At 41.5% G+C, this 26581-nt stretch overlaps 1 protein-coding gene across 5 annotated transcripts in view; it reads left to right on the top strand.

The window, feature by feature from the left end:
- Positions 1–6562: 6562 nt before the first annotated feature.
- The window catches only part of GRM8 (glutamate metabotropic receptor 8), a 335277-nt gene continuing 315258 nt past the window's right edge, over positions 6563–26581 (top strand). For 2 of the 5 annotated variants that reach the window (XM_017818222.1, XM_017818227.1), the window contains exons 1-3: positions 6563–6621; positions 6884–7142; positions 13980–14824. In XM_017818222.1, coding sequence (XP_017673711.1) covers positions 14315–14824 — 510 coding nt within the window. In that variant the 5' untranslated portion in view covers positions 6563–6621; positions 6884–7142; positions 13980–14314. Of the gene's footprint in view, positions 6622–6883; positions 7143–8304; positions 8391–8570; positions 8669–8954; positions 8993–13979; positions 14825–26581 lie in introns of those variants that run through there. The other 3 variants (XM_017818225.1, XM_017818224.1, XM_017818226.1) reach the window with 3 other exon arrangements.

Below are 26581 nucleotides of genomic sequence, written 5' to 3'. Positions count from 1 at the left end.
AAAGTTTTATCTTTACACTCATAAGATAGAATTGTGTACATTATTTACAGCTGGTAACTTAAACAAAGTGTGAACCTTCCTTGTGAAACATGCAATGCATCATGCTAGCCTTAAATTAGTTACAAGGGCTAGCTATCTTAGAGCTTCACTGCAGCCTTTCAGCTCTGGCCCACAAGGAAATGCTGGGATAGTTTTAAAGACTAACCTCAATCTGATGTGGGCTGTAAGTCATCACATGGGCCAACACAAGTCAATAGAGAAAATATTTGGTGCTGATGAGTTGATGTTCACAGCATGTGTGGACATGTGGATCACCTCAGACTAGCTCTAGTTTGGTCTGATAGTGATTGTAACACTTTAGGTGCACTTCTGGAGCGCAGCTTCAGCTTCTAGTTTTCCTTGAGAGGAATCCGGTCCATGAGCCCTAAGACTGCTCTGTTACATTAACCAAAGCACATCGTAAGAAGGGACAGCTAGAAGGTTTACTTCAAGTGTGCTCATGATCCAAGATGAAATGTTAATGTGAACTCCCCCACAAAGTACCATATGGATGTGAAAAGACATCATATGCGAATCTTGAGCAGCAGCTCAACTACATCTTGTTCATGTAAAAATCAAGCACAAAAAAAATGAACTCTGACCATTCTTTTTTCCACAGGCAGTTAATTAAAATGATTGCTTAATTTTGTACCAATTAATTTTTAGAAAAAAAATTGCAGAATTGTTTCCTTCTAAGTGTATAACTACTTAATAAATACAAATTTTTCTAAGTCTTTTTCACTTTCGAACGCTTGGCACACAGTTGATTGACTCCTTAAGACCATTTGGAGTATTTGTCAGCAACTCACTGTGGGAAGAGAAAGGGAAGAGGAAGGAGTCATTTATGCTGGAATACTAGCTACCACCAGAACAGACATAATAAGAAACCAGTCATGAACTGGTGGTGTGTGCTCTCAGAACCTGAGTCTGACCTGTCTTACTGTCTGCATCTTCCCACACTCCGGTGGGGGATATACCTCACCTCGCTTCAATCATCTACACTGCAGACATTTACATCTGAGCTGGTTGTCTAGACTCCTTTTATAGTCCATGGAGAGAAAAAGACACTTCTCAGGCATGATTTACATGTTCTATTTAGACGTCTATGGTAATATCAGATGACTCACTGCCTGGAAAGTAGCTATTTCTTTCCATTTCCATATTTTGCTTCTACCCAGGGAGCCTAAAGGAATGTTTTAAATACAGGAGTTGACATCTTAGATGGCTGAGAATCTATCCTGAAGTCCTGTGTATTTTGACCACGAAAACTCACCTCTAAAAAGCCAAAAATATATTTACATGATTCTTACAGAACAGTTTCAGGAGGAATGGCTAATAGGGCATGCTCCCCTGCTTATTTTGATGTTATGGATCTGGGAACATGAAGTGGCACCATAATCTACTTAACATCATTCTTATGAGTTTACATATCCACTCAGAGAATAACCTCAGGCCAAATGCTGTTCTGGATATATATCTGCTGCCTGTATGGACCCTGTATGAGAGCCGTGGTTTTAGGGGAATTCTCAGAGCCTCATCAAAATGCTCTCCCTGCTGCTTGAGGGTGGGTCTTGCAACATTTAAATGTACAATCACATCTAAGCAAAATATTTTTTTACTTCAAGTGAGTCTTCATTCATGATTTTGATGATTTCTAGAGCTGCAATTCTATTTCTTCTGCAGCAAGCCATGAAAACAAATGTTTGGCTGTGTAGTGCAATGCCTTGAACTCTAGATGATGGATTAATGGTTTGTTTTCTGGCTGTCTAAGAGGCAGTATTAAAAGTAGAATCAAAGTTTATGTTATATCAAGCCTTGAGGAAGTTTTTTCATCTAGGGAGTACACAGGCATTTTGTGCACTTAGTTTAGAAAACAGTCTCCTGACAAATTCTGCTGTCCACAAAACCTATAGAAATACTAGACTTAAAGATTAGCTCTTTCCACGCATTGCTAACTGAGAGGATTTTGCCAACAGCCTAGAAAGTGGCTGAAACAAGGCAGAGCCTTATCAGCTTCACTTGCTGTTTGGCAAATGACTTTTTATGCAAACAACTTATTTGGAAGGGTGAATAATTTTTTTTCCCCCATGTAAAATAGCTGTATCCATCTGCTGTGTTTTAAGAGGAAAGGTTATGGCTCACATGTTGAAAAGGTAATGTGGCTTTACCTTCTGATTTATAAACCTTTTCTGTACATCACCTCAAAGATGTCAGCATTTCAAAAGCTGGTGAAGTAATCACTATATATAGCTTTTTATCAGTTTTTGTGAAGTGGCTTAGAGTGAAAGGCACTCTTAAACATGATTTCATTTTTCCTTTGGTAAAGGACAAAATGAAAGACTAAGGTTTTAGAAGCTGCAGAACTTAGTACCTATATAGATACTTTATAGATAGAAACCCATACAGTCATTATACTAGAGGACATGCTAGTGGAGACTGTCCCCATTATAAAGGTATAAGAATGGATAACTCCCTTTGGGGGTGTTGTAATTTTCAGTTAATTAGGATTGAGTCTCTCCTCTCTTTAGCAAATATTATTTTTCTTCACAACAGTCTCTGCTGAATTCAATGTTCTGACTTGCGTGAGAGAGGATTTTGCAGACTTATCATCCACTTGTATTTTGGAAACTGTATTTGATTCATGAATATACTATATCCTTCACTTAAATGTAGTATGTGTCCACCATTTTTAACTTCCAGATGTGTCTCCTTAACATTTCAATCATATTGAGAGGCAAATTCTTACACTGTGCATTAAGAAAATCTGTCAAGTTTAATGACAGTGTTCAGGACAGATATGTCACCGTCATCCTCTAGCTCTGTGCAGAGAAAGGAGATGTAAGAGAATATGACACAAGACTGACCGGTATACAAGTGAGGGCCTGCCCTACTTCCATGTTTTTTGGCAGCCTATGGTCAAGGCCAGCTCTGACACAACATGATGGTGTGACCTTGAATGAGGCTCCTGAGAAGACAGCTTCATGAGAAAGCTGTCTTCATAAGAAATCTCATTTGGGCTTCCCAGCATCACTCAGGAGGTTTTTTAAGCTCTGATATTCCTTTGCCCTTCCCTGAGCTGTTGCAGCCATGCCTGTGCCTTGCCATGTACCCCTCTAATGAAGACGATGATCCTTCAGCTTGATTTCTCTACTTGACCTCAGATTTGCCTCACCCCTCCGAGTTGTTTAGCAGTCTCTGGGATGTGCTGACTGTGGTTGCTGTCACCAGACCTGCTCAGCTCTACAGTTTGGCTGCTGGGGAACTGTGTCTCCTTTGGAGGGTGCTGCCTCTGCCTGCTGTTTCAAAAGTTTCAAAAACCCATTTAGAGAACAGTGTTCTTGTGCTGCTCCTTCCAGCAGAGGAATGATTTCCAACTGCTAAAATCTTCTAACATATTGGAGTCTGTTAGACAGATTTGGAAATTAGATACCAAAAATATTCTGATTCTGAAAATATCTTCCCTGGAAACTATGCTACCTTTCCTACATGGTGGCTATCTTTGTTTTATAGTTTAAGCTCTGACATCTCCTGTTCACTGCTGAAAAGTTTATTTGAAATAAGCCACAGTCAGGGCCTTCTAAAGGTATGTTCTATTTTACAGATGGTTGCACACTTTCTCTGGCCTCCAGATAATGCTTTCTGTCATAGTTACTGCTGTGAAATGCCTTTTCTCCACCTTTTCTTTTTTTCATCATGCAATAAATTTTAAAAAGAAATATTAGCCTTAGAGAAGTGCACATAAAGCACTCAAGTTTCAAGTTCTTTTTTTTTTAGTGATTATGTTTCTTGTAAAATTTAAACACTCATATTCTGAAACATTTTATAACTCAGAACCCAGTATTCACTATCACTTTCATGGAAGTCACTTACTTTGTGGCTCTGTATTCCTTAATGGCTATTAATCAGCAGGCCTTTGCCTAACAATGATTATTCAAGAGATTTTATTGCCTTGGTAGGTTTAATTCTCATGTTTGAATGACTTGGAAAGTCACATTTCTCACCTGAATAGCAATGAAAAGCCCATCCAGAAGTCTGAGTGTCTAACTTCACACTATTTCAAAGTTAAAAAAATCAGCCCATTTCAATGTCATTAAAAACTGTACTGGTGAGTGCAGTTATGGAATAGAGCCATTGGAACATGAGTTGCTCTGCCAAAATCACTGCTTGAATGCACAGAGGTTCAGTGTCTTCTGTATAGGAGAAATAGAGGCACAGAGATGGACTGATTCACTTGGTTTTGCTTGGCTTTAAAAAGATGTTTCCAGCAAGCATTTATTCTAGGCGGTAATCTCTATGGTCCTGACATTTTAGTATGACCATGCCAGTCTTCTAATGTGTAAGATGCTGCCTGTGCGAGTCAGGAGTTCTCACTTGAAAAAAGGTAATTTAAGAGCTCCTTTATGACAGCTTGGTCTCCAGAACTGGATTTCTTGTCTTCCAAGTTAGTTCTGCAAGTAGTAATTGTCACCAGTTCTGACATTAGTCTTCTCTACAAACTGACATTAGCTACTGTTGGATTTGAATAAGAATGAATCCTGCTCAAACAATCATAGATGTGTTTTGCCTCTCTTTTTTTGTAATCTATCCTTACCAAATGGCTATTTTCCTGTAAAGCTGCTCATTCTGACCCCTCCCTCCCAATAATTTTCTCTGTTTCCATGTAGTTAAAACACAGCAAACTTCAGTTATGCATTTATTAATCATACTCCCACGGAAAAGTCATCATGGTACTCATTGTAAACCTATGTAATAAGATATAGTATCTGCCCTCAGAACTGTGCTATAGAAAAGATGTGGCTAGAAGAGATATGGCAGGGCATCAGATTACATTCAGGTTGGTGGCCAAACTAGAAGAACATTGGAGGTTTCCATATCCTAATCTTTTGACCTCAGCCTGGTTCTCCAGTTGCTAGATTTACACAAGAGTTCAAGCATCAGCTGTGCCCTCAGGACATCACTTGGTTTTGCTTTGCTGAACTTTCTGTTAAGCTGCTGAAGAGGCAGAGTATAAATGAAGTTAGAAATTGGTCTATCCAACACAGATGATAACTCATGCATGGATTATTTTCCCGATGTGAGTAAAGGTGGATGTCCACTTTAAAATAGAATTTTGCTCATGATTGAACATCAGGATTTAATCTATATGAATATATTCCTGATTTCTGTGATAGATTGCTGAAATCACAGCTCCTTAGTTTTCTCTTATGGAAGATTTTGAAATAAAACAAATGCAAACATGAGTTAATATATCCTAAGACCTGGCTCATTTCCCAGTGCCATTTTGCAATTGTACAAGACCTTTTCCATGAGAGAAGTTACAGGCTTGAAAGATTCATCCATCTTAGTCTTGTGGTTTGCCTGAGGCAGACCTTTAACATTAATCCATGTAGTACCATATAACAGAGATGATCATGGAAGCACTGGCTGGATATAGTTGAGCACACTTTGAATTCTTCCTCCTTCCAACAATGGTGTTTTAAGTAAGCAAGACAGTCACGGCAAAGCAAAGAAAAATGTTATTTGTTATTAAGGAAAGTAGTTCAGAGTAGCGTGAAATGGGAAGACGGAATAGATCCGGTTGATGTCAGGAGCCTGGCGAACCGGCCATCCTGCTCACACCGTGGGGTTTGGAGCCCTCTCCAACTCCCGAGTCCGGGGGCTGAGCCGTGCCGAGCCCCGCCAAGCCGTGCGGGGGCCGGGCACCGCGGGTGCAGTTGCGGGCGGCGCCCTCGAGGTGGAACCTTCTCACCGAAGCTGCGGCAGCGCTGTCGGGCGGGCGAAGCGGCCCAGTCGGGACTGCGCTGTCGGCTCTGCGGGGCCGGCCCGGGCGCTCCCACTCGGCGGCGCGGGGCATCCCTGTGCGATAGTCGTGTAATGGGGAGCGCCTTTGAGGAGAGGAACAAACTTCCAGACTCCTCCGGCGAAATACTCCCCACTGTGTCCCTTACCCTTCGGGGGCCTGACTTCGCGCTGCCGAAACCCCCCGGGTGCCTGGAGGCATAAATGGAAACTCCGCCACCCGGCATCTGAGCTGCAAGCCGAAACCGGGGATGGGACAAAGAGCGTCGGGAATCTTACCCTATGTCATCGATCCTATGGCAGGGCACACGGCTCCGCCGGTCGCGGGAGGAGGGATGGGGATGGAGGCCCCGCACCCTCGGGGAAATTGCATTAAACAGCCAACTCAGGCCATAAACCAGCTCAGGCCGGTGACCCCCTCCTTGTCTCCCTCTTTTCTTCCGCTCGCCCACTGCTACCGCCCGAGCCTTTATTGGCTCCCTTTGCCCAGGAATCCCGCAGCACACATGTGCGCGGCCCCGTGTCCCGAGCGGAGCGGGTGTGTCGGCGGAGGGCGGTGCCGGCCGCGGGCGGGCGGGCCGGGAGCCGCAGCCCGTGGCCAGCTGGGGATTCACGTGGAGCCATGCCGTGCCGGGCTGTGCCGTGCCGGGGAGCGCCGCCGCCTTCAGCACCAAGAACAGCTACAAGTGTGGCGCCGCGCCCGCCCCGCTGTGCCGAGCCGAGCCGTGCCCTGCCGTGCTCCGCCAAGCTGAGCCGTGCCGTGCCCGTCCCGCCGGAGCGGCGGTAAGCGCAGGCGGTGCCGCGCCGCTCCCGCTGGCGCCCGGGGACACCGAACCGTGTGGCTCCTGGCGGGGACCGCTCCACCGGCGCACACGAACGGTCTGGGGGTATTTTCTCGCTTGGCTGTGAGCGGCACGGCCGGGCCGGTGCGTGTGTCCGCCGCTGCGATTGAGCGGTGAGGCGGCGCAGGGCTGGTATCGTCACGGGCGCTGAGCCACTGGTCCCAAAAAGTTTTTTTTTTTTTTTTTTTTTTTTTTTTTTTTAGGCGAGGGGAGGAGAAGTGAGGAAGGAGTCAGCGGAGCAGGTTCGGCTTGGCTGATCGCAAGTGTTATACAGCACGACTGAAACCGCTCTCCTGAATACCTGTCCCATGCTGAGCTTTCGCATATTAAGCTGACGCTGCTGGGGGAAGCTGTCTGAGACGAGAATTGTACAGAAATTACCTCATGCTATTCCCGATCGGCGCCGAGTATAATTCCAGTGACCTCCACAGTAATACGGATATGCAACTCTTTTTGATCAAGGTATTTATGTATCTGTGTGTGTCGCCTTTAGTTCTTATTTTAAGGAGAGAAGAGCACTCAATGCGAGTTTTGCCTCAGTTAAGGTTTTTGGGCTGTGAATCCCGGGCAATCCTCTCCGCCTGCTTTGTGGCTCAGGGGTCTTTTATATTTTTGCTTTAAATATTTATCATTTTTATTGTCGATATCCTCCCCCAATCAGCTCTAACGAAAGAGATCCCGGACACGGTGCCGTCACAGCAGCAAGCAAAAAGGGAGACTCGGAGCTCCCGAGCAGTGAGATCTCCCCCTGGCTGCCTTAGCCAGGTCGTCTCCCACCCCCGGGAGGAGGGGGGCACAGGGGTTCCCCCGCGCTCCCCGCCGCCCTGTTCACGTTTCGCTGCCCGGGAGGGAAGAGGGGGCTCCCGCCACTTCGGGGGGACGGGCCAGCCTGTCTGCCGCCGTCAAGTTCTCCGGGGCCGGGGTCGGGCGAGCTGTCGCCCGCCCGCCCATACCTTGTCGGGTGGGCTCCGCTCTCTTGGCTCCGCAGGGGAGACCCCCGTGTCCCTGGGGAGGGAAGGGACAGGAGGATCCCCACTGGACTCCGGGGGCTTCTTCCCCGGAGGAAGAGGGCGAAACGGTGTGCCGGCACGAGGAAAGGGGTTAGCTGTCCTCGTCGTGGAGCAGCATCCCCAGGTGCTGGCGTGCAGGAATTCGAAGTGTTGGCAGAGGAATGTACGACACGGTTAAAAAACCAAACCAAATCAACCAGCCAACCAACCAAAAAAACCTACAAAACAACTCAAGTAAAAAAAAAAATCGATCAGTGGCCAAAAGTGCATGGAAATCCAGCATCGGCATTTTAGAGTTTGCAAGCTTCTGACCTCTGGGACCAGGGATTCATTAAAAGAGACTTAGGTTTGCGTCGAGGGGGGAGCAGAAGCGCATTAAAACAGACCAGTTGATGCAAGGAGAGGAAGGAATCACCGGCGGCTGGAAATAAAGGGCGACGCTTGTTTTTGCAGCGCCGCTGACAGAGGTGCATTGCTCCCGGCCGGGGAACAGGCTTCGGAGGGGACTGCTGAAGCCTCGGCTCCAGCCGGGAGATCCGCATGTGCCCGCCGTCCCCCGCCCACGGGCCGCCTAGGCTGCAAGGCCGCGGCGAGAGGCGGCTCAGACCCGTCCTACGACCGCAGGCTGAAAGGAGCGAGGCCGCGGGGAGAGCCGCGACGAGGCTGTGCCGGAATCCCTTAACAGCAGACGCCAGCTGGGGTACGGATGAGCCAGGGAAGAGAAAAAAAATGATCATAAATCACTCGGCTAAGTAAAGTGGAGAACAATAGGGGGCTCCCTTCAAGAGAGAAGCTCCGCGATGATGGGCGATGGTCGCGGAGTTGCGCGGGGAGAGCCGGCTCGCCCAGCCCGGGGGCGCTCCCCGGGCCCCTCCACCAGGCGGGGCCGGCCGGGCTGCAGTAGCCCTTCCTTGGCCCAGGAAAGGTGCCGACCGCGCTAGGATCCGGGAAAGCACGGAGAAGCCGCGCGGAAAGCCGGTGCGTGGTCGGCTGTTCGCTCCCGGCGGCGTGCGCCGGCGGCGGGCGGAGAGGGATGGAGGGGCAGAGAGCGGGGTGAGGGGTGCGCGGGGTGCGGTGCCAGGCGCTCTGCAGGGTGCGGTGCCGAGTACCTTGCAGGATGTGCAGGGTGCGGTGGTCGGAGCGCTGTGCGGGGTGCGCGGGGTGCGCGGGTTGCTGTTCAGGGTGAGGTGCGGAATGCCGTGTGGAATGCGTGGGGTGCTGTGAGGGGTGCTGTGCAGGGCGCGGTGGTCGGACTGCTGTGCGGGATGCGAGGGGTGCGGTGCCTGGGGTGCAGTACTCGGGGTGCGGTTCGCAGGGCGCGGTGCGGAGTGATGTGCGGGATACACTGGCCCGATGCGCGAGATGCGGAGAGCGGGAGGCGGTGCGCTGCTCGCCGCGACCTGGGAGCCCGGGGGACCCGGCCGCTCGCCGGGACCGCCGCCGGGGTCATGCGCGGACACAGTGGGGGACTTTCCCTCAGGGTGCCCCGGGACGATTTCGGTGGGCGGCTGCGTTTCTGAGGGCAGAGCCCTTAACGCGGAGCACTGGACTATGCCAGCAGCGCCTGCTTTGAATCTAACTGTGCCGACTGGGGAGTCTAGTGCGAAGAGGGTCGAATGAAAGCAAAAACAACAGACAAAGCTCTCCTAGGGTGCCTGGGAAAATCTCCTCGGTTATCGCTTGCCAGACCGGAGGTGAAACCAACTCTAAGGGTGTTAATATTGATAGGGTTCATTCAGCTCTAAGTCCAATCAAAGGCAGAGGAAAATATGCGATGCTGTTTCTTTTTTATGAATTGTAAACTCCTGTTAGTTTCACCCCAGTAGAAGGAACTGTGCTGGATTTTCGCTGGGTAGCTTGTTTGGTAAATGGATATTTGCAGGGTATGCAAAGGCTGGTGCTCTAGGGTATTTGAAAAGGGGCTGATCAGGCTGAGGAGAGACATCAGACTGCACAGGGAAGAAATAGTTCCTGTAAAGGAGATGCTGAGAGCGATTTGCCTTGAAGTCCTGATTATTGTGTAAAGGTTACCTCCGTGGCAGGGGCACAGCAAACCATTACAGAAAAGCTGAGGTAGATAAGACTACTTACATCAGTGAAGAATCCTCTTGTAAGTTAGGAGTTGTGATGCTAAGGCCAAAGGTTTTCCAAATTCCCTTTTGCTGTCAGCAAAACCCATTAATCTTCTATATGTGTCAGGTTACTGTATGCAGGTGGCAACTCTTTGCCTGGTCTGTGTGGAAATTTAGCTATTTGTTCATTGCTGAATGTTGTATGGGAGAAAGAAGCAACTGTTATGAACATTAGCAAGATAATTCTTTTGTAGTTCAGAAGTAACACACCAGTAGTAAAACATAAAAATAGTCACATCTGTTCTTTATTTTATCCTCCTCAGAACTTAAGAATGAAAGTTACCATTATTTTGTTTTCATTCACTAAAACCAGATCAGTTTTGCATTGACTGGACAATCTGATATTTTGTGAATGGGTTTTCACCCTAGGACTCCTCCTATCCTAGTTCACAGAATTTTTATTTTATTTTATTTATTTTATTTTATTTTAGTGCAGTTCCAATGTGCTTCAAATGTAATGACAAATTAATTTTTTTGGTCTTAAACAAAATCTTAAATATTTTTTCTCCAGTACTTTTGTCTCTCACTAAATAGCTTATTTTGTCCCTCAGTGAAGGGTTCAGATGTGTCTGTCTGGCAACATCCATCGTAAAATATTCATCCTCCTTATCCTGCAGAGAGTACTCCTTGCTCCTGCGGTTGTCTTTAATTGTGAGATTTTTTAAAACATATTTCCTGATGAACATATTGAATCTTTCTATATATTTTCAGCCAAGACTTGGTAGCCAGCTGAAGATGGCTCTTTCAGGAACCTTGTTGACAAAATAGAGACATTTTCTGTATTTATTTAAGTATTTATCTTTCACTTTCAGCTCATTAGTTAGACCTTTTCATTAACAAGAAGAGATTCCACAATGAGCCTGTCGCTCAGTTGCAATGAGTCTGTGGTTGGAGTAGTGACTGGTCTGGGCACATTCTGATGCACTGACTCTGGCAATGTGGTACCAAAATACCCAACACCAAGTACCAAATATCTGATAAAGCTGAATGATTTTATGAAGGAAGTAATTTCAGAACCAGACACTACATGCAGAAGTTTCCATCTCCCCTGTCTTGCAGTACTCCGCCTCCTTAGGTTTAAAAATACATATATATTCTAGCAGAACAAGTGGAGGTTTGTGCTGAAATCGCTTTAAAAATAGCAATATGTTCTGATAATGCCAGATATTTTTAATGAATTAAACCCAAGAGAAGCATGTATTACAAGATGACTGGGAGGGAGGCTTTGTGGTGCACTTACTCTTGGACTATGCTTGGGAAATGTATGAATTTCTTCTCTGAAGTCATGTTTCTAGTGAACACCAACTACTACAGTGGGAAACCTGCTAAATCAAGAATATATTTGCATTAATTTTAACTGTTATGGTCAATTGGAAAAGGACAACATTTTACTTCAAATGAAATCTCTGCACATGAGAAAAGTTCATTCAGGCTTTAAAGCCCAGAGGCCCATACTTTTTCACTAAAATTCATTGATAAAAATGGAATTAATTTAGATCATACGCTTTCTGCTTAGCTACACAGGCTTGCAATGTTCTATAAAAAGGAATATTAATCAATATATAAAAAGCAGTGTGGCATGAATAAATTAGGCAGTATAATAGAAGCTTTTATTTCTTAGGTAACATAAAAAAAGACTAAAAGGTCTTAAATTTTTAAAAAGAACACTTTAAAATTTTATTTCTGTTTTATAGACAGGCTGTGGACAGTTGCAGCAAAGAAACATTTTTTCAGGAAACCATGCAAGCTCAGGCAGAGCTTATGTAGACTCTAATGTTGAAAAATGCTAATTATCAATTAATTTGATTTTCAACCAGTTCTAGATAAAATATTGGACTGAGGATCTTGGGCTCACTGTAGCTTCTCCATTGTTGTTAGAATTTGGGTTGCAATAGTTGAATTCATGACTATTTGTTTTCACAAGGACTGACACTTGCTTTAATTTCTGGTCATTCTTTGACTGTAAGGAATTGACCTGTGGCTGAGAAAGAGAAAAAACTGTGCTTCTTTTCTTCATGAATATTTTTCAGTGGTGCTTTCTTGTTCTCTATACAGTGTTAAATAAGAGTAGTCTTATCTTTTATTCCCTCGGTGAATTGCTCCTTTTCTGGTTTGTACATACATGCATGGACTAATGAGTTGGTTGTTCATTGTGGAATTGTAAAGAAAATTATCTCCATATGTATTTTAGGTGTAGATACAACTTTTACTCTTTACTATTTTGAACCCTTAATTGGATTTTTCTACTAAGACAATCAAAACAACAGATAATTGTAGCTAGGTAATAGTTTGGTCTTTTCTCTATAACGTGGAGCATATAAGAAACATTCTGTGGGCCTGGATCAAACCACACGGTAATGTGAGTCAAGTTGTTCCATTTGTGAATGAGTCTGTTTGGCTCATGGAGCTGAAGCCTAGGCAGTTTTGTAACCTGTATTCCCAAAAGGAGCCAAAGGAGAATGATGGGATTATCACATAAAACAACACAGATTTTGTTTCATTTAGATTGAACCCTGAGCCAAATTCAAGCAAAACTAAATGTTAAGAGGCACTGAAAGTCCTGTGTGCTGCTCTCAGTTGCAGTGATTTTTTTCACGCACATTAAAGATGTTTCATTTTCAAGTCGTTCTGTTACCAAATCACAGTGATACATCTTCACATTTAAAAGAAGACTTTTCATTGTGAAACTTTTTCTCAGGTCTTCAAATAGCTGCTATTTAAAAACTCTGATTCAACTTTTGTGAGCTTAATATTATCATTTGGAGAGAAACATGTAGCAAAATAAATGTAAAAACAGGATTACAAATTTAAACATTATAAATGAGCATTTTTAGTTTTGTTGCCACATGATATATAAAAATTTTGTGGAAGATAATTCAAAATGTTTTTGAAAAACAATATAGTATAGACCTGTCTTCTGATTTTGTCTGTAGTTGTGTTCTAGTGTGATCATATTTTTGATAGGAACCAGTCAGATCACTAAGGACAAAGTACATATCTGCAGTTGAGCCTGATGCCCAGATTTTCAGCACAGGCGGTGAGGAGGTGCTTGGCCAGTGTAATCAATTTCATAAGTAAAATGTTTGTAAAGGAAAGGATCAGGCGAATTGCACCCTAGGGTGTCCACTGCTTTCTGTAACCTATAATAGATGTCTTGAGAGACTGCCTCAGACACAGTTGCCCCCACAGGTGCCTACCTAGTATCAAGTAAAATTAATTCTTCTCCTCAGAGCTTTAAAAATTTATTCAGACATGTGTAATCTTGTTAAATATTGAAATAAATAAGTGCCTTCCTTTGAGAATTAAAGTGTGGGCAATTCGGAGATATAACAGTCAGTCAGGTGTTTAGATATGTAGGCTGAAATCCTGATCTTGTTAAAATCAGTGAGACTTCTCCAAATATCAGTGCAGGCACAACATTGTTCCTATTTAATGTGGTCCAAATGCAAGCAGAGACCTTGTTAATGTTGGACCTCAGCTAAAGTAAAATGTCAGAAAGGGAGTACTAGATGTTCAGCTGGTTTCCTAACACAATATGTTGTGCTCCTTTTGCTTAAGAAATCAGCTACCTTTTCATGAAAATAATTGAGTGTTTGAAACTATCTTGAAGGAGATTTAGACATATAGTTAGCCCCCTGCAAGTGAATTCCACCGGAGATATAATCAGTTTAACATCCAAATGATTTGAATGTGCTTGTGCAGTGGCTGAAGAGTGTACTTAAATTCAGGAGCCCTGATTACTCCATTGTCATAAACAGGACCTCTCCAGGAGAAGTAGTTACTATGTTTTTGTAGGCTGGAATAGAATGATACAGGAAAACAGAAAATACAATGTGTTATGGAGCAAGTCTGTTTCTGGATATCATGCAACATGAAGGTAAATACGAACTACTGTTCAGAATCTGAACACCAAGCTAAGTTTAGTTCCCCTGATTCGGCTGTTGCTCTGCTGGCATCATCAATTTCCTGGCTTGTAGTACAGTGCAGCCAGGTGTTCAAATTCACTGAAGGCCAAGAATTGCTCACTTAAAGAATATGGAAAGTGAAACCTAGGCAATGTAACTTCTATTCAAAAGTAAATACACTGTGTGACAGGTATAAAACTGCTGAACTAAATGGTCTTTCTCACGGTTTGTTTTTTTTTCTTTTTTTTTCAGAAGTACCTCAGCTATAGGGCAAAATACAAGGACATAAGCTACTGACTTCCTTTTAGCATCAGGACCAGACATACCACCCTACGCAGTCAATTAAGAGCAACTGAAACCCACATCTCAGAAAAGCTGGTCAACCAGTTACATCAGTGGACATCTTTTGTAAATCACATTTTATGTACTTCTGCTGAGATCCTTTTTCTACCTACCTACCGCATGGTTCTATATCACTTATTGGGCACTGATGGTAGCCTCCAGAAAGTGCAGCTTCAAATGGTCAGCCTCATTCTTTAGCAAGAAGAAAATCTGGATACTGGATAGCAACAACGTCTTCAGAGAAAATGGTATACGAAGGGAAACGATTGGTTTCCTGCCATTGTTTCTTCCTGTTAACAGCCAAATTCTACTGGATACTCACTCTGATGCAAAGAACTCATGGCCAGGAATATGCCCACTCCATCCGACTGGATGGGGACATCATCTTGGGAGGACTGTTCCCTGTTCATGCAAAAGGGGATAGAGGGGTGCCTTGTGGGGAGCTCAAGAAGGAGAAGGGGATCCACAGACTAGAGGCAATGCTGTATGCAGTTGATCAGATTAATAAAGACCCTGATCTTCTTGCCAATATCACCTTAGGTGTCCGGATCCTTGATACGTGTTCCAGGGACACTTATGCATTGGAGCAGTCCTTAACATTTGTGCAAGCATTGATAGAAAAAGATGGTTCAGACGTGAAGTGTGCAAACGGTGACCCACCTATTTTCACTAAGCCAGACAAGATATCAGGTGTGATAGGTGCTGCAGCAAGTTCTGTGTCCATTATGGTCGCAAATATTTTAAGACTTTTTAAGGTAAGGAACATTTTCTATCTTTCATTTAAATTTCAAGAAAAATTAAGTAAGTGAGCTGGCTGTGTTGTGTTACCTTCATAAAAGAAAGAACTCTACCACATTCAGAAATCTGAAATGGCTGGTTTGCCCTTTCAAAGCAAAGAGGGGAAAAATACCCCAAAGCAATGTTTGCAGACCCTATTTTAAGGTCTCAAATGTTTATTTGGAGTTCTAGGCAACCAAAGCTCATTTTAACTCTTTAGAGATTTGTATCCTTATTTTTTTACTACTCACATTTGCTCCATATTGAGCATTCATGCTCATCAAGACTATGTTCGGATTGATTCCCAAATTTCCGGGAGAATGAAATATAAGATTTTAACACAAATACATTTGTAGGAGGACCAGATAATTTCCTTACCTAGAAAGATATGCCAGTAGTAATCTGGTACTATTGATGTGCAATGTCTAGCCAAATGAAGTGTACTGTAATACCTTTGATTTCCTTGAAATCTTAACCTCCTCCATATTTTTTACAAGGTGATATTTTTTTTCCAGACTTTATTATCACCTTGTAAGTGATAATTTTTAGGCAACAGTTCTGACATTTCCTTCCATGCACTTTATTGAGCTCAGACATTCTAAATAATGGAAAAGTAAGCCTGCCACTTTTAAATTTGCTGAGTTAGATAGGAAGATGAACACATTCTAATCAATCAACTTGGATGGAAGAAATCAGGCAACAGATATTTAATTTTTAATCCTATGCAATGGCAAACAGACGATGGTAAGTTGAGCACTTTTTTCTGTATACAGAACGACTGTAACTTTTGTCTGAATCTATTACTGTCCCACCACCTACTGTTCCTTCCATCCATCCAGAAACCCTTCCTTATTTCATACAACTTTACAACCAACAAACACTACCTAAAGACTATTTCTTTGACTTTGGTGCAGAAGATCCTGGTAATGTTAAATATTGCTGTTATGTATTTTGAAAAGTGTTGCACTTGTTTTCTAGTTGTTGAAACTGAGAGATTGATTACTAGTAGAGAAAGACTGGTTTCTTTTTTTAAGGTTTCTCACATCAGCAAAGAGTATTTCAGTCATTTGAATGGAGATTTTTGTTCTTCCCTCTGGCTCTCTCACAAAGGGTATAATGATGGAATTACAGTTCAGTGGAGGAGCAAAATGTCTGCTGTATTGTGGTCAGGTGTTCATTTCATTCTCAAAACTGATCTGCAGCTGCAATTACTGCACAGGTCTGAGAGTAGTGGACTTGTTCCAGCCATATGTTTTGCATGTGAGAATCAGGTAGACAAAATTGAGCTAAGATTTAAAAAATATTCTACATGGAGAACACCTCTGGAGTTATGCCTGGTGGGGAGACCTGTCTTTCCTGGGAGCAATCATACGTGTTGTGGGAGGTGATTATTTTTTATTTCACATCCTTTTTTTAAGTTGTGTTACCCTATTAAATAATGCATAGTTCTGAAGTAATGATAGATGGAATGGTCAGTTTAAGAGCCATTATAATGCAGGGCCACATAGACTATGGCTTACACCCAGTTTTGAGTTGAATACGATTCTGTAGACTGATTTAAGAAACTAAGCCTTGTAAGACATGCATTAATTGTGAAATAAGAGCAGCAAGAAGGAAAGAGGCCTATGAATTGTCTAAGATAGCAGCAATTTGTCTTCTGAAACCTTGACAGCTACCTTCTGATTTACGTTATGCAATAAAATTGCAAATAACGTTCTACTGCAGTCTTAATCAATAGAAAGCCATGTGATATCCCCTCTGGGGAAAGATCTTATTTACCCATTTAATTGATGTAACACAGCTGCTGGCAAAAAGAGGAGACATCTCTTTTAGTTTTAATTATAGATCCTGCACAAATATTCTTAATAATGTAAAAATATGTCAAATTATACCCTTTAATGTCTGATGGTGGACCAGCATCTGAAATCTGTTTTTACACCTTCCTCTCAGAAGTGGATCTCTTCATGTGTAAAGGTTTCTGGATAAGGCCCTTGGTTAGCAACGCTATAGAAACCATTCACAATGGTTATCGTCAAGAGGATTAGGAAATTAAGGGTCATTTGCCAGAAATACAGATGGATAATCCAGTTTGGGTTGTACTCAGACCAAAGACATAGGCTGAAATTCTCAGCTGGTGCATCTGCACGGCTCTGTAGCTGAGGACCTGGACCTTGGTCCATGCTCACAAAGGCTCCAGGCATTACTTACCCCAGCTGAGTGACCAGCCTTGACATATATCAAGATATGTCAAAGCTGGTCACTCAGTTGGTATAAGTGCCTCTACTTTCATAAAGTCAGTGATCACCATCATGCAAATGCCTGTTTCCATTATATCCAGAATGAGTGTGATTTATCCATATTTCTGTCTAACAGTTCTATTTAGCAAGTTGAACCTGTAATTGGAAGATCAGTAGTGCTTTAATACCTGCTCTGAAGTTCCTGAATGTCAGGGCTACATATTTTTTGAGAACGCTATTATCCAGTGAAATTTTAATCTGATGAAATTATGCAAAGTATATTATATCATTCAATGTGAATACACAAAGATATACTGAGAAATACTATGCTCAGCAGCTTGAATTTTTATGCTGCTATTTTTCTTTTTCTTGCCATTTTTTCCCTTTCTTTTATTGATTTTACAACAGAAAACATACAGGTCAATAGTCCTATCTGATGATCTGGTGGATAGCATAAACTGATTGATAGTCATGGTATTCTTTTATCTAAGTGTTTTCATGAGAAGAGGGGAGGGAGGCCACCACAGAAAACAACCTTGATCTATAGACTTTTTTCCTGATCAAATGGCTTGCCTTGAACTCTTCTCTCTCTTTTCTCCTTTTGTGAATTCTGACGTACACTGCTGCTTAGCAGGTGATTTTCTGTAGGTCTTACCGTTACTAGATCCAAAACGTTAAGGTCCAAATTCGGACAAACTAAATTTCACCTCTTGGTGGTTTTAGACCTTTCAGAGGCACTTTACACACAGAAAACACTGGATTATGGAATTAATTGCTGTTATGCCTTGATTATCGAAAGGTGGTGGTTTTTCATCTTGTATGACTCTGGCACTTGGTAAAAAAAGTTGCTTATTAAACTTTCAGAACTTGGAGTTGGTCTTGCTGCAAATACAGTGGAAGAAAGGCAAGCAGAAGACTATGCTAGGTAGTAACACAGCCACTACCCACTTAACCAGTTAATCAGGGATCTCAGGACAGATTGTGCCCACTTGAATTTTAAGTTCTTTTTATCAGTGAACATCAGGAGTGGGCTGCTTCACATGGCAAATAGAGACAAGAGGCCAGAGGCTGACAGAATCTATTCAGGAGCTGGCTGTCTCTGGGTAGCTTTCACAGTCACAAAGACAACCTTTCTACTAACTCAATCTGTCAAAATATTACTCTTATATCCTTCCTTATATTTATTTTACTGAAATTCTGGTTTTCTGTAGGGTGCTTAGGCGTGACTAGGTGGTATTCTTCATCTTATAAGTGTGATGCTTATAAGCATCTGGGCTACTTCCCACTCCCCAAAACTTGGCATGGAGGAAACAAGAGACTCTTTAACCTAGCTCAATTCATGTATTATGTTCCCTGTATTCAAAGCTTCTACTTGTTTGATGTCTGAATAACTCATGTCAATGGTTAAAATCAGCTCGAAAAAGATAGACATTTGTTTATGCTAGTGTCCTCACATCTAAAACCCTCATACTATTTCTGAACTCCTTGGTACACTCCATCGGTCACCTTCACACATCTTCTAGCCAGTGTCACACTAGGAGCAGCCTAGAGATGTTGGTTTGCATGCAAACTGAGAGGGGTGGACAGTATGCTTGGTGGATTGTGATCTTAAGGTTTTATGTACGTATTTATATGCATGTGTACAAAGCTAAAATATTCATCAACAGTTTTATTCTTTTCCTTGCTTTGCTTTGCCTTGCCTCGTCTTCTGTTTTCTCCTCTTTTCCTAAGGCTAAATTACTTATTTCCTCTTTTTGGTCAAATTCCCTTCTTGCTGCACCGCTGTAACCCACTTTAATAGCTGCTGTCTGATGGGACTAATACTCACTGCATTCACATTTGCCTTATACATTTCATACACATTTACTTCTTCAGAAGTACAAGTACAAATGACATTATGGAGTTACTCTTTCAACTTTATGGTAACCATCCAAAATGCAAGGGATAATTTCTTTCAGTAAATCTCAAAGGGAATATATTAGTTCGACCAGCATTTTGTTTATTTTCTTTGATTGTTTCCTTGCCTCATTTTGGATCTTTGGCTGGCAGCTTTGCGCAGTTACCAGGGTTGTACCTGGGTGATGCTATTTTTATGCTTAGTTGCAGGTCTTTTTATATTTGGCTGCCATTTGGCACTTGTGCTGCCTTGTGTTCTAGACCTGCGTGAAGCAGCAGACAGGCCTCCCAGAAATGAGGGCATTACCATTGTACAGAGGCTAACCTCACTGAACTTCATAAACACAAGGCTACATATTTAAATTGTGGCAATGGAGTGCATCTTGTGTTTGAAAGGAATATGATGTAAATAAAATGTAATAACATCTTACCACATAATTTCAGAGATCACAAACATTTTTTTGTGAGGTAACCTGAGCCATACACAGATCCTGATCCTGTCTCTATATCTATGGAAATATTTGCACCTCATGAGCATTACAGACTTCAGAGGCTCTAGGGAGATGCAGAAGTCAGTCTGTTCCATGTCTTATTGCAGGGTCTTTCCATAATGGAAAAGCTTTATCATATACTTTATTGAAGTGAAGAAGGAGCTCAAGAATTTTACACAACATACTGGCGTTTATTAATAAAAAAATGTGCTACACTGATTGGAATATATCCATTTTCTGCTCACCGTGTCATGCTACATGTGTCAATAACATTTGCTGCTGCATGGCATTTGAAATTCGAAACAGGACAATTTTTTTCCTGGTGATTAAAACATATGTGGAAAATTTTGTGTGAAGTGTGAAGCAAAATTGCTGTTAGGGAGAAGACTATTGAAACATTTTGAAATCAGCTCTTAGGATGAACAGATTTATTTTACCTTTGCTCTAGATAATATTTGTACTTGAATAATTTTTAATTATAAAAGGAACCCATTCCAATATGTCCCATTCAATTTTACAGCGCTTTTTTGTAGCGCTTAGTACAAGCACATATCTATTTAGTGCCTGAGCATCTTGTCTTGTTGGCTGGAAAATACTTTTATTATAATTTCTTTCTTTTCCTTTTTTTTTTTTTTATAATTGAACTTCTTTTACATAGAAGATACATTAATATTTCTTTATATTTCCATAGCTGTAGACACTTGGTTATGCAAAAAACCCCTTTTAACTCAACCATGATTCTTCTGTCAGCACTAGGTTAAATGTTTTGTGGTTGAGAGAGGCAAATGCCAGGTCAACACCAAGATAAAATTATAGGTACGAGAGATACTTTGCTAGTGTCAGTAATTAAACAGTTGCCAAATTTTTTATTTGCAGCCAGAGGAAATAATAGGTTTTCAGATTCTGTGAAAACTGCTAGCACTGATTAGCATCAACTTTTATTTGTGATAAGCTGTTTGAGGAAAGGGAGTACAAAAGCAACTTGATGTATTCATTTAGTATTTTACAATATATTAGTTCCTTAACTATTCCTCTAAAGATTTAATAATTTTGGTCTTCTAACATTCCTAGATGAAGCTATACCAATGGTTAGAGCAAAGGGGCAATCTGGTTTTCTGTGTTATTTTCTGTATTTGTAATTCATTTGCTATAAGGCTTGAGGCGAATCTCTTGACCTTTTTGTGCTTCTCTTTTGTCATTTTGATTTGTTTGTGTTTAAGCATTTCACAGGAACAATCGAAGCTTGATTAATGTTTTTTAAATGTTTGAGATGTCTCCCCTCCTTTTGTAAGCATGCTGAAGCTGTCTAAAATGTTGAGATTTTTACATCATTCCATAAGCACAGTACATGAGCACCTTACAAAGAGAGTGTACCTATGAAAGACCAACAGACTGATTTTCTTTCTACTTCCCTGAGGGCATCTTTCCCTCACATGAAGGAAACTGCATATGCAGAGAAAATTGTTTTATCCTTTCATGGATGAAGTTTTTCTGAGTTCCTACCACTATATTAGGGTTGTTTGTATATGACAGAGGCCCCTGAATTATTTGTTAAATAATACCTGTAGTAATACAGATATCAGTCATAATTTCACAAGTGAGAAGAGCAAAAGGCTGAGAGGAGCCTAGCAGTTCAACAGGAGCTCACTTATGCACAGAAACACAAACTCTGCAGTGAGGTTTTTTAAAGATCTTGTGTTAATAGGAGGCACTTTGTCTGCCAGTAAACAAAATGTGCCTGGCATAGTTGTCTGGCACCTGGCACCGAGGCCAGCTGACACAGAAAATCCATACCCACATCATACACTCCTTTATTCCTCCAAATCATGGGGCTTCATGGAAATTACCAGAGGGGAATGATTCCTGACCCATGCTGACTTCTGTAGCCTGTTGGGAAATTCTAAGACTTGGCTGGCACAGGTCGTGGCCGAGTTATGGACTGTCCTGACAGTCTGACAGTGGAGGCAGCTGAGCTGTTGCTGAGAGATGTGCTCTGAAATGATGTGATTAACCAGTGTAGACATTGCTGCTGATTTCTTGAGACAGAGCTCCTCTGCTCCTATGTCACGCTGAAGGGAAGCCAAAACACTGCAAGGATCATTGATGCTGTTTCAGTGCTTTTGTACAGCAATGTTAGTTGTATTAGCCACAGTGAGAACTAAATTAAGTCGACCCTTTCCCTTAGTGTTTAATTTTTTCAGTACAGTGACAGTACAAGGCAATATGAATAGTCCTGGTTTCTGACTGTCATCAGAAACCAGGCACTATTTTGTTACAGCCAAGTGGTAGATTTTGGGGATTTGTGTATTTCTATTTGCATTATTTTCCCTAAAGCATATTGTGCTTTTAGGATTAAACTGGTTTACAGTGCTTAAATATATATCTTTGTGTTTGCTAGCATTTATCAGAGAAAAGTAGTCATCCAAACAAAAGTCTTACTGAGGGACACTAATTCCATAGGAATGAATTAAATAGCCAAGAGCAATATGCTCCTCTGGGCTGGAATATACATATGCTCCCAGCAAGATATTATGTCTCCTATCCTTCTGACAGGATAATTAAGCATTTAAGTGAGGCCTTAAATTAGGAGGCTGTTGGCCCTTGGCTGTCTGTGCCCTCAATAGAGAGAATAAAATGCTTTCAGAAGGGGACTGGATCAGGCTATGAGTGTTGATGAATCTTTCATGTTTGAAGAAAGTTTATGTGTTGATTCATGCTTGCACTTGCACCAGACAGAACCTCTTCTCGCTGGAAGGCTTTGGAAGCCCTGGAGGAAAGTGATAGGTGGCTTTATAAAATCTTAAACCCCTGTAAGAGTGGTACCAGTTTCTTAAACCCTTTCTCACTTTTCTTTGGAAGGAATCTTACTCATCTCCTTTTCTCTTCCTTTTCACACCTGCTCTATTTCTCTCTCGTTATCTTAAGAAAAGCTACTTTTTGGCCACTGTTCCCAGTATTTTTCAAGTGACTATTTCATTCTATAGTGTCCAAAGAAAATTTTTTTCAGACGTGCTGAATAAACAAGACTCTGACTGGATCTCAGTTTCTGTAGGTTGTGAGGATGAGCAGGTCAGCAGGAGGAAGAGCTGGAAACTGGACAGCTTAGGAGAGGGACTTATCTAGGGGGATAACAGGAAATAAAGGAACTGCTTGTTGAAAGATTGAGCCCTAAAGGGACAAGAGTCTTTCTGTTTTTTACCTTACTGTAGGATTTCTTGTCTGGCACTTCAGATAAATCCTGGGCTCTAACTCTTCTCCAACATAAACTATTCCTGATAGCAATGCTGAGATATGCCATGGTATTGTGAGATCCCTCTTTCTACTGTATCTCTTTTACAGCTTGAGACTGTGGGACAGGAGTAAAACTGACTTCTCTGAGCTGGAATAATTTGTCTTTTGAGTTTTGGCTTATGTTCTTTCACAGAAGATGCCTCCAGCATTTAGTTACATAGCAGTAGTATTTGTAGAGGCTGAATCTGAATCTTCATTCCTTCTTCACTGGTGCATTTATGCACATGGCTCTTCTACAATTTGAAAACAAGAAAAAGGATGATAGTCCATTTTGGGTATCATTCTATGAAAAGTGCCTAACAACTTCCCTTAGATTTTTACTTTGATAGTGGCTCTGTCACATTTAAAATGCCATCACAATCTTCTTCCGGGCAGGGCACAATTTCGTCAAGCAACTCCATTGCATTATGGTAACATTGATCCCCTACGGTGATGGTTACTCTTATTCAGATAAATTTTCTTTGGTTTTTGTTTGCAAAGTACTGTGAATATTAAGATATTAGTGAAAACTTATCATGACAGTTGTACTTAGGCTATTCACTAGAGAAACATTTCAGAGAGCTTGTGAATCCTGCAATAGTTTTTTAGGCCTGACACTTCCAAAAATGAAGCCCGAAAAATGAGCTGAAGAAAGGGCTGGCTACACTACAAACCTAACACTTCAAATTCTACTCATAAAGAGGAGTTAGTAGAGCACAGACATATATAGCTAGAGGTAGGATATTGTTTCAGGAATGAAAATGTGGGTTGACTATTAGGAAAAAATATTGCCAAGAAGTACCCTGTTATATGTTGTTTCATCCAGTTGCGTATTATGAGAAAAATGCCAAATTTCCTACTTCATATCTTTCTGAAAATTAGGTTGGATAGAAGTATAAAAATATACATTTATGTATCAGTAGGGAAATTTTCTAGGCAAAGTAGCCAGTGTTTTCCTCTCCTAACTTTGATAATTCTGTTTACAATTCTTTGCATAACAAAGCACAGGATTTAAAAGTTACCAGCTGCTATATTTGCTTTCCAAAGTGTGAAGAAAACACGTATTGTCCTGAGGATTAGAGAGCTGATCCTCTTTGTGCTCAGTTCAGGCAGAACTGAAATGTTTGTAATGAAAGTTAAAGCTATTGAAAAGCACAAAACATAAAAGAAAAATAATGTGTTTATGTCTTTTTTGTTGGACAGGATTTGATGATGCCCTTAGAAAGTTTTAAACATTTCTCTTATTAACAAGCATTATTTTGTGCATGTTTTAAACACTTCCACTTGCAAATCCTAAGTGCAGTCAGAGCTGTTGTTTCAGCCCACTGGGAACTGTTTTGCCAAATATCATCTGAACAGCAAAAACTCATCATCTATGAGAAGGTTCACATCTCCAGTACTGATTGAACAGCATTTTGGAAACTGGATGTGTAAGGCATTTGAGACTGCAGAGAAGAAATATCTTTAGGGCTAGTTTTGGAGGCTGGAATAAGATGGGAAGGTAACTGTGCTGTATATGGGAGCATGAAAAGCTTGCAGTTGGAACAGATGCTGAGAGTGCCCTGTGACTCAAGGTATGATTTCCTGCCATTCCTGCCAAGTTTCAAAGCTTGTGTTTCTTTTTTCTCTTTTCTATTTTTAGGCTGAATAGCAAAGAACCTGTGCTTCAGGAATGAAGATTCACCATTTTGGTTATATCTATTTTACTGTGTCTTTGCATATGCATCAAATAATGTTTGATTCTGGCGTGCAGAAGAGAATGAGAGTAAAGATGTAAAAAGCTGACGAAAATGCAGGGTATTTTTGGTATGGATCACATAATCACTTGGCTCAATGGCAAGTTGCAAAGCTTTGTCTAAGTGTGACAGACTTCCCTTGCTGTGTGGTAGTGCCCGTTGAAGCCTTACATCCTTTGTCTTGGCTCAGCATAGATTTTCTCTGTGACCTTGGGCAAGTCACGCAGCAGTGAATCTTCAGCCTGGTGGCTGATGCCCGTGGAGTTGGGTGCCCAGTGGCCCTGGAGGACTGATGCCCAGGGTCTCCCACCCCTACTTCCCTGGTTAGAGCACTTCTGTGGCTGAAGGGATTTGTGAATATAAAGGCTCCTTGATAATCAGATATAAGAGTAAGGGGTGGGGGCATATAAGTACTTCAGATAGCTAGTTCTTAACGAGGGATTTCTTGTATCCTCTTACATAGTTCTCTCCCCTGGGTTTTGCTATGAAAGGAGATTATCCAACTCACAGTATGTTTTAAATATGCAAGTCATAGGTCTCAGGAGCAAATGGTGAAGCCTGCCTGACCTGTAATCAGAGGCTGATTTCCCCTTAGGAAACCAAGACAGTCAAAGAGAGCCCCAGAATCAGGAAAAAGTATTTGGATTATTGCCCAACAAAATTAAAATTGTTAAAATTTATACCTGCAATCTATATTAGAGTAATTGGGAAAAAATGAATGTCTGTAATTGTTATGCCAAAGCAAAAAATTAAGTAGTGCAGGATGAAAAAAATTAGGATAGGTGTGTGTGCAAATGTATGTTCTACTTAAATGAGTAGATTTGTTTTGTTCTTAAATGCTTGAGAAGAGAGACAGTAAAATTAGTTTTGTAACAGACTTGTTAGGTGGCAATTATACAGTTTATTTCTTGGTGTCTTAGGAACCATTTTTTTTGTTTGTTTAATTTTTCATGTTGATTTCATTAGAAGTTTTTTTACTTATCTTTAAATTGAGTAAAAATCCCTAAGAATAGTGCAACTTCTGTCAGATGTTGTGGTAATTAGCTACCTCATCTATTTATCAGGATAAATAGGAACTAAGAGAAAAGCTGATTCCTATGTTAAATTTCCTCCTTTTCAGTTGTTTTTAATATATCCAAGGTATGAATGCAATACTGTGAGCTAGGGTGTGCAGATAATTAGTCAGTTTGACAGCTAAACTGAAAATAAACATTCATTTTATTCTTAACCAAAATGATCATGTAGAAGTGGAAGTGGAACTTAGGGGCTTCTTTATTTGATGGTGCTTTTTTAAAAAAAAATTTTTGTTGTTGTTGTTTTGTTTTTGTTTTATTTTGTTGAGGAAAGCTTTCCACAATATTCTCTTTTGTGTTAAATGATAACTCATATTTCATGTAAAACAAAATGTTTTATTTCTATTTTGGAAATTTCATAGTGTAAAATACAAGTGATAGGTTTGAAATTACAGTCTTGGGTATCATGCATTAAGTGCTGGTTCCCCTGTTACCAAACTGTGTTTACACATGGCTTACACAAGGCTCTTGGGCAAATTCTTTCTTTTGGATTCAGAGAAGGGTATCAAATATAGCTTAGGAGATGGGACAGTTCAACTCTAGTCCCCACAGCAACAGACAAGACTGCTTTACAGTAAAATTAAGAGTTCTGGTCACATGGGGTGAGAGCTTTGCAGAAACAGGGATGCCAGGGCACTCTGTATGTGCTGAACTTCCACCCTGTGAGTTTTCTTTCTGTCAGAACAGGTCTTATCTCACCAGTCTCCTGTGTGCAGGACTTTCCCTGGAGGTCTCTAATATCAGAACTGTTTGTCAAAACAGGCCTGTAATTGCGCATCTTCTTGAAAACTCTTGCCCGCTTTTCTACCTCTGAACAGCTGTATGCACGTTAACACTGCTGTTGCCAGATGCTGTCTATTCACTGCTGATAAGCTTGCACAATGGGAACATTTTATTTCATCCATGCTACAATTCATTAAATGTTCGTTAGAGTAATGATTTGAATTTAGCTATTCCCGTTCCTTGCTAAATACTGGACTATGCAGTGAATTACTCTCAGGTGGGTCCAATGGAAGTTTAATTGTTTGTGAA

The sequence above is a fragment of the Lepidothrix coronata genome, unplaced genomic scaffold (assembly GCF_001604755.1).
Source record: "Lepidothrix coronata isolate B3197 unplaced genomic scaffold, Lepidothrix_coronata-1.0 Scaffold66, whole genome shotgun sequence".
Lineage (NCBI taxonomy): Eukaryota > Metazoa > Chordata > Aves > Passeriformes > Pipridae > Lepidothrix > Lepidothrix coronata.
The sequence above is the reverse complement of the archived record's forward strand: the minus strand, read 5'-3'. Positions and strand labels throughout refer to the sequence as shown.